The following is a 13,273-nucleotide window of genomic DNA, read 5'->3' as shown; positions in this document are numbered from 1 at the left end:
GGATGCACTTGGTGTGGTGCGAAAAGCTGAGGAAGCGGCCAACAAGAGGCTCCACGATGAGGGTCAGAGGTACACCACACTTCTGAACAAAGTGGTGCCTCTTCATGCGGAGATAGCCGAACTGAAGGATGCTGCTGCGACTTCCAAAACTAAGATGACCAACCTCGAGGAACGCTCTGTTACTCGAGAAGTGCACTTGGGTCAAGTTGAGGCTGATCTTGCTGCGACGAATGAAGGCTTTGAGAATATCAAAGCTGAACTTGTTGAGCAGGTCAAGCTCCTCAAGGAGAGCCAAGAAGAACTTGCAAAAAAGGTTGAGGTGATGGCAAACATGGAGAAGGAGATGGCTACCCAGGCTGAACGCTCCAAGAAGGTCGAACGAGAGCTCCTTGACGATGTCGCGAATGCCTATGCCGCAGGGTTTGAGGATGCTTTGTCTCAGGTTATCTGTGAACACCCTGAGATGGACACCTCGAACTATGCCACTGCCAACCACGTCGTCAAAGGAAGAATCGGGCCAAGGGACCTCCCTTAAAACATCTAGCTCTTTCCTTTGTCTGCAAGTTGTAACCCCGATACTTGTTTATACATTCTGGCAGCAAGTCTGCGTTCTTAATCTTAACTGTTATTTCTGCTTTTGTGCTTTTACTTATTGCTTCTTATAACAATGCTTTTGTTATTTAACTTTGTGCTGAGTAATCCTTCTTTCTCGAACGATAGGTAGCACGTGCCTTCACATTCTAGTCTTTACTATTAAAACAGAACGTGCACAGACCTTCGATCGCCCTCGACCCCTTCTCCTTTCCCGAATCGTGGGGACTTCTTCACTTGATCTTTACTGGCTCTCCATGGCCTTGAGGCGTCTAGCCTCATGAGCGTCACTAGCCTCGACATCGCTCAAAGGTGAAGGAGGACTTATCTTGGCCAAAGCCTACTATTCATGCTTGGTGCCCACGCTCGAGGAGAGGCTTGCTTACAAAGCAGCGCCGTTTCGTCCTCGGTGTGTCTAAACACCAGGTCAACAAGTGTGTTTGGTGCCCACGCCCGAGGAGAGGCCTGCTAGAAAGCAGTGTCGTTTCGTCCTCGGTGTGTCTAAACACCAAAGCCACCAGTCTTTATAACTTGCGCCTGGATGCCCACGCCTGAGGAGAGGCCTGCTATAAAGAAACGTCGTTTCGTCCTCGGTGTGTCTAAAAACCAGGGCAATCAGTGCACTTGGTGGCGCCCCCCGCCGCTCTCTCCTACGAGGTGTCTAAACACCAAGATGACCAGGCACTTAGTGCTCACGCCCAAGGAGAAGGTGTCCCGAGGGATAGCGCTACTCTTATCTAGGGTGTACCCACACCAAGACGTCTGGCTCCCCACTGATTCGAACTTTCTTCTGCCCTTGATGCCCACGCTCGAAGGAGGCGCCCCCGCGGCTCCCCTTGAGGTGTCTAAACATCAAGGCCGTAGGTTCGTTTCTTACTGAACCGCGTTATCTTACTTAGTGTCTCCTTACATCGTAATGAAAAACTTCAGACTATGTATGCTCAAACTGGTTTTTACTTGGGTGACCTCATTAAAAAACCCCCGAAAGGGAAAAAGAGTGTCCCCTTGAACAGTATACTACATAAAGTTTTTAACTGAAATAGAACTTCAAATTTGTCGTGTTCCAAGTGCGCGGGATGGCGCCTCCCTCCAGAGCCTCAAGCTTGTATGATCCGTTCCCCCGAGCCTCGGTTACCAGAAGGGATGTTTCTCTTCAAGCACTGGAAATAAGGGTGACCCTTGTCTCCTCCAGCGGACACGAACCTGGACAGGGCCGCCATCCGCCTCATCAACGGTTGCACCTCCTTCACCGAGGCGGGGCTCCTCATTGCAAGGATCGCCGCCCAACTGTTAGGGTTCGCCTCTATTCCCCGCTCGGTGAGCAAAAACCTCAAGAACTTACCCGCCTCAACCCCGAACACGCATTTTTCAGGGTTCAACATGAGGCGATATTTGGCTATAGTGGCAAACAGCTCTTCCAGATCAGCTATGTGTCGTCCCCTCTCTTGGGAAGTCACCACCAAATCGTCCATCTAGGCCTGCACGTTCCTACCCAACATGGATGCAAGGACCTTGTCCATCAACCTCTGATAGGAGGCGCCTGCGTTTTTCAACCCAAACGGCATCACCTTGTAGCAATAACAGCACGTCTCGGTCATGAACGCCATTTTACACTCGTCGCGAGGGTGCATCTTAATCTGATTGTACCCAGAGAACGCGTGCAGGAAGTTAAGCATTTTGCAGCCCGAGGTGCTGTCCACCAGCGCGTCGATGCTCGGCAACGGGTACGAGTCCTTTGGGCACGCCTTGTTCAGGTCAGTGAAGTCCACCCACATCCTCCACTTCCCATTCGCCTTCTTTACTAACACCACGTTGGCCAGCCACTCAGGGTACTGAATCTCTCTTATGTGGCCAACGCTCAGCAGCTTTTTTGTCTCCTCCCGTATGATGAGGCGCCTCTCCTTGTTGAACTTTCTTCTTTGGCGCACAGGTCGGACCTTGGGGTCCATGGTGAGATGATGGCACAGAAAGTCCGGGTCAATGCCTGGCATATCCGAGGAGGTCCACGCAAAGGCGTCCAGGTACGAGTCCTTTGGGCACGCCTTGTTCAGGTCAGTGAAGTCCACCCACATCCTCCACTTCCCATTCGCCTTCTTTTCTAACACCACGTTGGCCAGCCACTCAGGGTACTGGATCTCTCTTATGTGATCTCTTATGAGATCACTTCTGCCACCTGGTCCCTCTCCTCTCAATCCAACGATCGACCCAGCTTAAACGTCTTGCCACCAATCTGCCTCTCCACCAAACTCTCAACCGGCACGGGCCGCCTCTCCCGAGCACTCTCTGCGCGAGATACGCCTACGTGACCCTCCTCCCTAGGTATTGCTTCTGCAGGCACCTCCTCCACGGGTAATGCTTCCGCAGGCACCTCCTCCATGGGTAATGCCTCTGCAGGCGCCTCCTCCATGGGTACTATTTCCATGGGTGTCTCCTCCATGGGTAGGCGCTCCACCACCATGACTACGCCCCTATTTGTTTTAAGGCTATTTTCATAGCACTTCTTGGCTTCCTTCTGATCGGATTTAATCACGATCACCTTCCCGCTAAGGTCGAGTAGCTTCAACTTCATGTGCCGTGTAGACGACACCCCCCTAAGCCTATTAAAGGCTGGCCTTCCCAGCAAAATGTTGTACGTCGAATTAGCGTTCACAACCAAGTACCTTATGTTCTCGGTGCGGACGCGGTGCCATCTGTGAAAGTCGTCATCAACTCCAGATAGTCGCGCACCTCCACCTCGTCCCCTACGAAGCCATACAAACATCCTGTGTACGGTCTCAGCAGATCAGAAGACAACTGTAGCTTGTTAAATGTGGACCAGAACATCACATCCGCTGAACTGCCCTGGTCCACGAGCACTCGGTGCACCTTTCTTCCCGCGGTCACAACCGAGATCACCACAGGGTCGTTATCGTGCGGAACGACATTGTGAAGATCGGCCTTAGAGAACGTGAGGTCAATGTCCAGCGAGTCGTCCGCCCCCTGCTCTGCTACCGACATTACTGACCGCATGTACCTCTTGCGCCGAGAGGCGGTGCATCCTCCACCCGAAAACCACCAGAGATGGTGTGGACCTCGCCATGGATAGGCATCTCATGGGCCTGGTCCTCTGCTGATGTCGTCAAGGTCGTGGCTTCTGATGACCCCACCAGGTAATCGTTCAAGAAATCGCTCTTCACAAGCTCGTCCAACTGATGGCCCAAAGCCAAGCAGTTAGTGATTGGATGCTCGAACACCTGATGGAATCACACCACGCATCCTTACGTGGTCCCAACACCTTATCCGTCTTCGCCGGGATCCTCAACCTATCCGCTATGTTGGGCACAACGATCAGATCTTTCAGCTCTACCACAAAATTGTGCCTTACCGGCCTATTCTCCCCTGAGCGTCCCTTGGCCTGAGGCTTTCTGGGCTCGTAGGGGCGCTTCCTCTCTTGACCTCTCTTCCCTGTTGTGGCCTCGTTCACCCTTGCGGGTTGTGCGCGTGACGGTGCTCGAGGGCGTGCTGGCACAACACTTGCGCGCTTCTCGCATACTTCTCCCTCCGTTGCGATGTGCTCCACCGCACGACGCCTAATCTCTGCGAAGGTCCTGGAGCGGTTTCTGATGAGCGACTCGCTAAATGGTCCAGGACAAATTCCCTTCCTGAACGCATAGACTATCATCGGCTCTTTTGTGGTGTTGACCTTCACCACCTGCGCCCCAAAGCGATTGATGTACTCCCTCAACGTCTCCCCCTGGTACTGCTTCACGTCGAAAAGATCATACGACACCGGTGGGGGAGCCCGGTTCGCGATGTACTGCTCTCTAAAAAACTGTGATAACTGTGCAAACGAGGTCACGTGGCCGTTTGGGAGGCTGATGAACCAGTCCATCACCATTCCTGCCAGCGTGCTCATGAACAACTTGCACCTCACGGCGTCAGAACCGCTGACAAGCATCATCTGCGTATGGAACGTCGTGAGGTGCGCCTCTGGATCCTCCATCCCAGTGAATGTAACCTTCGGGCCTACAAACGTGGGTGGTATGACTACTTCCATGATAGACTGCGAGAAGGGCATGGGGAACTCCCTGGGGGGTGTGAAGCACTCGCAATCCTCTGTTTCACGATTCCCAGGGTGGTTGCGCATCCCACACACAACTCTTCGTTGGCGCGGCACAACTCCTCATTTCTTGCTTGTGACGCTGCGAGGTCTAACTGAATACGTTCTTGCATCACCTCCATGACCTGCTGCAAGGTCATGCTCTCATTCTCTGCACGCGCCCTAGAACTTTGCCTTGTAGTCCTTATTCTTCAGTGTTTCTTGGAGAATCTTAGATTTTTCTTGTGAGTCTTGGAACTTTCTTCGATGAATCTGAGCGAATCTTGAGGATTCCTGACGAACCTTTCAAGAATCTTGGAAAACTTCCACGAACTCTCACGATCTTCACTGAATCTCGTACTTCTTGCGGAGGGACGGCTGTTTTAGATCAGGCCCCACGGTGGGTGCCAAATGTTCTTGCCAGTTGACTTGGATCACCTTCGTGTGTAACTACGAACTGCTTTTCAAGAACTCCTTTGCTCCCGTTCCAACTTCACCCTTCGCCGCCGTGAATACCTGAAACAGAGAGACAAATGGGCGTCCTCGTGGCCGTTTGCACTCCGACGCTTAAGTCAGTTATGGCAGAAAACACCGTAACACTTCCCGTCGCAGAACACCACTAACTCAGTGCTTAGAGAAATGCCTCACTGAATTCTCTCGCTCTCAGTTCACTTTTGTGTAAAGTGTGAAAACGTACCTTAGTCTGTTTGTAGCAAAGCCTTATATACCTTTGCCCGTGTTTCTGCCACGTGTCTACCTCTGACATAAGCCTATCTGTGGGTGCAGCCTTACGACACTGTAGCCCATACTTAGGGAAATCCCAATGTGTAAGGCCATTCTTTCGGAGTGCATCCCGCACGGGGGGTGGCTGCTTGGGTGCCAACTCATGCTCCCAAGCTCCTAGTCATTGGCCCTGGGAGTACTTTCGCCTTCCTCACGTACCATGCATGCAGATCACCCCCTGGGACAGACCCTTTCATGGGTCGTCTCTATCCCAATGGCTTTCCAATGGTGGCGCGTACTGCCGCGTCCCCACACCTCATGCACGGATCCCTCGTGAGTTGGGTCTCTCCCTGCTGGAACTGGGGGTGTGGCTTGGAAGCCACATTTCTCGTTTATTATCATTGTTTGGGGTACCGAGGCCCGAGGCCTCCATGCCCCTACCGTGTCGCCTCCTACTGTGCTGCCCCCTCCACGGTCATTCCTACCCGTGGGTATCGGGGGGTGACACCACTCAGGCACAAGCACATTCTTAGTACAAACCCGGTCAACGCCCGAGGCCGGTCAACTCCCTTACTTACTTCATAGCGCCCCTGATGGGTCCCACTATGTTGACTTTGGTTAACGTCCGAGGACGGGTCGGTACAAAAAATGTAGAGGAGTTTTCAACCCATGATTTCTTTGCCGGAGAAGCTTCCTTATGCTCTGTCGCTCTGCTCCGAGGTTCTTCCCTCTTCCACCTCCACCGTCCCTCCTTAACCCTATCTTTCTCTCTCCATTTCAGAATCGCCATTACGACTTTTTCTAGTTAATATCGCAATGACTAAACCAAGCAATTCTAGTTAATATGAAATATTACTTAAATCTGACACTTATCACAAATGATGGTATTTTACCGATGTTTTATACTCGTTATGATTATAACTTGTTACTTTGTCACGCTTCACAAGTGTTGACACTATTCTACCAATGCTTTATACTCGTTACAATCATGACTTGTTATTTCGTCGCACTGTGCAAAGTGTTGACGATGTTTTATTAATCATATATGCTCGATATGTTATAACTCGTTCTTTCGTCACGAGTACTTATTTATCTTTGATGTCTTTGTAGCACATAAAAAGCTCACAAGACTTAGTTGAGCTTATTTTTTCACTACACAAACATACACTTTCCTCGAAAACATTAGGAGAACATTATGACCAAAAATACGGAAGACCAAAGTCAAAATACACATGTCCAGAGGAATACATAAAGTGCATCAAAAGCATAAATACAAAAGCATTTTATAAATAAAAAAACAAGTTCAAATCATTCTTCATCCACGATCATGCCATCCACCACCACTTTGCTAGGATCTGCTCCGGACAAACCCACAGTGGGATGAAGAACAGTGACCTGCTCAATTGTAGCGTTAAAACCAGAGCAGAACAAAAGAGATATCTCGTTCCAAATATTCTCTCGACAACACTCCATTTCGTTCCTTTGGTGGCTAGATCTTCAATTTATTTTAGTTCGTTTTCTCTTGACAAAGCAAGTTCATCACTTTGTTGTTTTAACTCCTTACCCAATTGTTGAAGCTAAAGGTAGAGATCAGATCTTTCTTGAGATCACTTGTTTGCCTCAGCTCGCATACGCTCGGTCTCCGCCCGAAGGCGAGTAGTATTGAACTGACTCACCTCTTGCTCCAAATCCTTGATCTTTTTATCCTTTTTGTTCTCTGCCCCCAAGCTTTATCTGAGTATTAAAACTCATCAAAGAAACCAATGCAACGGCCTTATCAAGGTTCCCTTCCACTCCTCGATACAATTGGTTCACCTGTCAACCTTCATATTTCGCCACATTCCTCACCGTCTTGTTCGACCCTTCAACATTCCACTGTTCCACAATCACTTTCTTGGGTCAATGTCCATCCGATCGTGAGGTATCCGATTGTTGAATTGGTTGAGCTGAGGCTGCCCTACTTCTTTTTCTTCATAAAGAACAATATGAAGTTTTGCTCGTTGTCATTGGAATTGTTATCTGCGGTCTGTCTCCTTTGGAATCTGTTCTACATCTTGTTGCATTATAATGTGGCTCTGTTTAAACAGAGGGCGCTCTACTTGTTGATCACATTCCAACGATCAAGTCAGTAAGAGCTTACTAAAATTAACAGTTTCAGTCTTAGAAACAATGCCCCTTTATCTGGGGTCTCAAACCCCTTTTATAGTTTACCTCTTGTAACAACTTTCTCTTATGAGAATTGAATCTCAACTGAAAGCATAACATTCTATTAATAGGCGCCTTCTCTCGAGGTGCTACAACAGAAAGGAATCTTATTTCACATTAGAGCATAAAATAATAACAGAACAACCACCTGCCAGCAGGGTACCATCTTAGGCGCCAACAACAGGGAAATATTCTACTTATGTGGGCACCCTTACTCATGGTGCAACGTTATCTTTCACTATGCATGCAACTTAACCACTACGTGCCCTAAAACACACACATTTAGGTTAAAAAGTGTTTACGTAACTTAACTATCACGCGTACTATACGTACCCCTTGGTTCCTAAATACTGTTTACTAATAACCTTATATTAGTGTATAAAGAGATTATTTTAATTATGTTCCAATGGGCTTACTAACATAGGTAGGCCAAACCCATGACCCACTTTATGGGCCAAACAGCCGAGTTGATCTACCCATACCGTGCACCGAGCTCCAATCACTGAGCATTGAGCACTTTGTCCAGTACACAAATTCCCCAGGCTCAAGCTGAGCTTGGCTTAAGCGAAGAGGCTTTTCAAGTGCTCTGGCAGCTTATGTGGCAGTTTCTCAATGAATAGGTATGGCGCGACACACGAAGCGTTTCTGAGGTGACATCTTACCATACTCAATCTCGAACATAAACGTGTCATTCCCCATCAACGATGAGAAGGCGTTGCCACTTGACATTCCCCTACTCATATAAACCAACGTTTGAAAACCCGGTACCATTCACTGTTTTATTTCTCTAACACCTGCAAAGCCCTCGTGCCCTTCAAACTTCTTATGTGCACTCCTTCACCTACCATTCACTATATCTTGTGAATTGGTGCCCTCAGTTGTCTCTGCGCCTATCTCCTTGATCAGTAACTAGTTGGTTTTGGCACTCCTTCTCCTCCTTCCCCTTGTCTCCACTTGCTTTTGTTGGGGCCTGATTCCTGAATTCTCTCAACTCTTCCAACTACATCAACTTGACGGTCCTCTGCCTAAGCTCGTCCAAGTTTGTAGTTGGCTGCATGCACAAACTGTCAGTAAAAGGTCCCGACCACAAGGTCTTAAGCATGTGATGCATGGCTACGACTCAGATTTCGTATGCTCATGGCACTTTCCCAAACCTGTCCATGAACTTCTTCAGTGATTCCCCTTTCTCCTGGCGAATGCCGACCAGGGCAATGGAGGTCAGATGATGCGGTCAGCGGGGTGGCGAACTGGTCTCAAATTTGGACACTAGTGTCTCAAAGCAATCGACGGAGTTTGGAGGGATCTTCGTAAACCAGCTCAAAGCTCCTCCTTTCAGTGATGTGGGAAACACTAGGCATAGAACTGCGTCGTCTGAAGTGTACAAGCTCATGTGTGTGGTGTACACGTCCATGTGCTCGTCAAGGTCGGTCGTGCCATCATAACGATCTCTATTAAAGCATTTCCACTTATCTAGTAGTGGTACTCTGATTATGGAGTCGGTGAATGGGTGTCGGCGAGCCGAGTCCAGAGTACCGGTCGTGGGGGCGACTTATTTGGATAAGATTCGTTGTCGACTTCCTGGGTGTGGACCTTATCCTTCGACTCCTCCACAGTCTTAGAGCCGGTACGGGTGGTGAAGGACTTCCCGACAAGGTTGTTCAGTCCGGCAAATGGTCCCCCTTACCCAAACATTATCTTCATTTCTTCATTCTCCTTTCGAAGAGCCAGAATCTCATCATCATTCTTTTGCTTGCTTTCCTCGTTCATTCTCTTCATTTCAACCATCTCTCTTTGAAGAGACATCAAAAGTGTCATTTGCTCAGCTTCAGACATCCTCTCGCTTCGGGTTGATACCATTTACTCTCCTCTTCCTGCTAATTCTCTCGGCCCCACGGTGGACACCAATTATTCTCGAACAGGGTTGGAACCAAGAGAACAATTTGAGCTACTCCTCGGTCAATCGGTCAATTGTTCCCTCCTTCCTAAAGCGGGCTCCTTACTCTCCTTCTGCTGCGCTTCCCCTCAGTCTCTGCGATGTCCAAGCTCGGACGGTACCTGCAAAAGGCACTCTGACGCTCAAGTCAGAATTCAGTATTCAACACTCGATATCTTGAGCATTGTATAATAACGTAGCTAATTCTTGGAACTTATGCCTATTTATATGGTTACCATGGGCTCTTTCTTATTGGGCCGATTTAGGGAGTTGAGTCATGCTTAGGGATTAATTACCTAGTGTGTGATGGCTGATTAGCCTCATTAATCCTGCTTAAGCGTAATGGTCTTTGTGATGTCGATCGGCTTCCCAAGTCATGATATCGGTCATACGGACCCTACCAATACAATAGATAAAGAAGTTTACTTTTGATAAATAAATCTCAATGTAGTTAGATAAAAAAAAATATACAATCTAAGAATTCTTAAGTCTTTACTCTCATAATCATAATATTTTCCTTGCATGGCTATAAACCCAATTTCTCATGGTATTGATTGTATTTTACTAATTATATTGATTTCTCATTGTATTGATTATTTTTTACTAATTATGTTGATAAGTTGAAGCGTGTAAACCTTAATAATAATATTTTAAATTAAAAAATAAAATAAATATAATTAAAATATTAATTTATTGAGTTATTAAATAAATGTTTTTATGAGTATGTCAAATATGTCTGCTGTTAATAACATCAAGTAAATAAGTCAAAAATATAGCAACTACTCCGAAATCGCTAGCTAGCTTCCACACTCTTCCATATTTTATACTTTCACGCAAATCATTCAACATCGAACCTAACTATCTACGTCCTAAGGAGAATAGGCATCATAGCATACAACCAACACACACAAACATGAGGGGTGGTTAAATGAAAATCAAAATGGAAACCGTTAATTAATGGTAGTTAGAAATGGTAGGTGGGGGATCTCACATGTCTATGAAAAAGGCAAAAAAAATATATTCAAGATAACAGAACAAAATGTTGCTCCACCTACATGCCCACAACGATGTACCATCATGCCACAGGGTTAGTAATATAAAAATTCCCATTCAAGATACTTTATTCTAATTTATACATGGAAAAATGAGCATACAACATGTTACCACAAAAATAATGTCTACATTAAAAAACAATTCTTATCATTTTAGGTTTCTAGACAAATGAAACAACTGAAGTACAGAATGAAAACAAAAATATTTAATGTCAAAACCGATCATGGATAATAAACAGCACGACACCAATTTACACAGCAAATGAAATGCCGAATTGAGGCTCTCTACAAGATGAAACTGATCAGCATTCAGTAGTAGAGCATTTGAAGAAGTGCAATGCATCATTATTACTGTAACTACATGGTTCGTTTCTTCTTTATATCATTAATTAGTAACCTAGGAACTGCACGGGGCTTTGCGACCTAAGCTGGTCATGGAACTTTCTGATAAAATCCTCAGCCTGATCATCAACAACATGATCATCATTTCCAATTTCCTCACTTTCATCCAATGCAGAATAATTGGACACTCTCACAGAAAACGGTGAGAGAAGAGGGCTTTTTTCTCCAGGAACAAATATGTTGTACATATATTCTGGGGTTTTTGGCACGGTAACCACACCCTTAGGCACATCACTTTCAACTTCGAATGAAAAACGGTGTTCATCGTCGAGAACTTCAGGGGTATGAATGCAGGGAAAGTTGAAATGGTGCTTGCGCTTTGGCATGTGGAAGAAAACAGGATTTGGACTATTGCTGCATGAGAATTCATAATGCACCCCTAAGCCACCTCGTGTCACGCTCTCAGGGTTGTGGTGATGATGATGTGATGACATGAGATTGCTTAGAGATTTTCTCACGTTCCCTTTCTTCATCATCAAGTTCATGTCCATGATCATCTTCCTTTTTGATATAAGACCCTTCCTTATCATGAAGAAGGTTATCCTCATCACATTCCATAATCTCTTTGCCACAACAGGAGAATGTACCTCCATTTCTCGAACTATATAATTACAATAATAATGAATATGTTTGCAACTAAGTGAAGAAATAAAATATAGGTAAATATAGTGTTGAAGTCCCTTTGGATGAAAGGAGTGGTGATATGAATATGAAAAGGAAATAGAGAAGAAGAAGGGTTTCTTGATTCTACTACGAGGCTGGCTTAATGCACCTCGTAGAAGAAAAGAGAACCCGGTGTGAGAAAGTGGAAGGTGAAGAGCAGATTATATAGTGATTCGTTTTAATTTTTTTATAATGATTATGGAGTATGACAAAGGAAATATAATGAATGAAAAGAAAGTGGGTGGTGTTTTGAAATGGACACAACAAACGCTCTTATGCATTCCATTAAATTTATAAAATGTGAATTAAGAACATTAAATAAGGGAGGGGCTTTTCGTGGAAATAAAATTAATGTCATCGTTTGAAAGTGTTGAAATGAACAAGTAGTTGACGTGTTCAATCGAAGTACAGCTAGAACACACCGTGTTTGGGATTATTAATAGAGGAATTCAACGGCCAAAAAACATGATCTGGCTAAAACACTGAACAGCCAACAAGGGACCCATTGGTTGTCTTTTCGGAAATTAATCGTTGGTCATGGACAAGAAAAAAGTGGGAAGCTTCATTTCAAGCATGAACCTTGGAAGCTCCAAAAGCAATCCAATGTTGGGGACACGTGCCCCTTTGTTCACTTTAGTGTATTCAAGTGTTCCCCCACAACCCTTCCTTATGGATTAAGTGATTAACTATGGAAGGTTCATAAGGGGTTCTTACCCTTCCTTTTTTGCTGCCACGGAGGTACATGTTACAAATTAGTTCGTATGATGTTCTTAAATGAGTACTACACTTTCTAGTTTCTTTCCTAGACTACTTCGTATAAGTTAACCAAAATTTCGTGGTTACGCGTTGTTACATTATTAGTCTAAGTGCAATGCAATGTGCGAGTTTTTCAAAGTTTAGTTTGAATCCAAAAAGAAGTTATATATATGCATATGTATACGTATGTAAAGAAAAGGAAAATACGTGGGGGTTGGGTTATATTATACAAGCAATCGATTTACGTTACGTTTTGTAATTAACTTTTAATGTTGTATTAAATTTAGTAAGATATTTTGTTATATTTTCAATTATGATATAATAATACTTTTGTTTAATTAAAATGTGAGTAATAAAACTGATTATTTGTGTTAGATATGAATATATCTGCACCGAATAAGTCTGGAATTTAAAAAATGCTAACAGTTCTCTTTCTGACTCTGAGAATTTTGGATTTACACTTTACCTCAATTTCTCATATTTTGTAAGATAGGATTACTAGTTCTCACTCTAACATTTTGATCATTCTCTTATATCACTATAAAAGAAAAACATAAAACAAAAATCAATTTTAGAAAAAAAAATAATTAGTGGTTATAATAACTAAATTAGAGACCATTTTAAAAACTAAAAAAAGAAAATTTCTAAATTAATTTATATTATTGTTTAATAATTTCTAAATTGATATCTAATTAGCTATCAAGATTTTAACTACCAATTATTTAGTTTTTAAAATTGGTAGCAAAAACATTGGTTGCTAATTAGATACCAATTTAGAAATCATTTAACAATAATAAAAACTAATTTAGAAACCAAAATTTGTTTAGTCTTTACAATGGTTTCTAATTTAGTTATTGTAACAATTAATTA

General features: G+C 44.6%; 1 protein-coding gene across 1 annotated transcript; it reads right to left on the bottom strand.

Moving 5' to 3' along the window:
• Positions 1 to 10,766: 10,766 nt before the first annotated feature.
• Positions 10,767 to 11,968, bottom strand: LOC137813739 (uncharacterized). The gene has a single exon (XM_068616153.1). The coding sequence runs from the start codon at positions 11,575 to 11,577 to the stop codon at positions 10,972 to 10,974; it is 606 nt and encodes a 201-aa protein (XP_068472254.1). The 5' UTR covers positions 11,578 to 11,968; the 3' UTR covers positions 10,767 to 10,971.
• Between the last annotated feature and the right edge of the window lie 1,305 nt (positions 11,969 to 13,273).

This window comes from Phaseolus vulgaris, chromosome 1 (genome assembly GCF_000499845.2).
Source record: "Phaseolus vulgaris cultivar G19833 chromosome 1, P. vulgaris v2.0, whole genome shotgun sequence".
In the NCBI taxonomy this organism is placed as follows: Eukaryota; Viridiplantae; Streptophyta; class Magnoliopsida; order Fabales; family Fabaceae; genus Phaseolus; species Phaseolus vulgaris.
This window is presented reverse-complemented; position numbering and strand designations above follow the sequence as displayed.

What these genes read in the sequence shown, in the direction of transcription:
- LOC137813739 (XM_068616153.1), bottom strand. Translation starts at nt 11,577, where the DNA reads ATGGAGGTACATTCTCCTGTTGTGGCAAAGAGATTATGGAATGTGATG.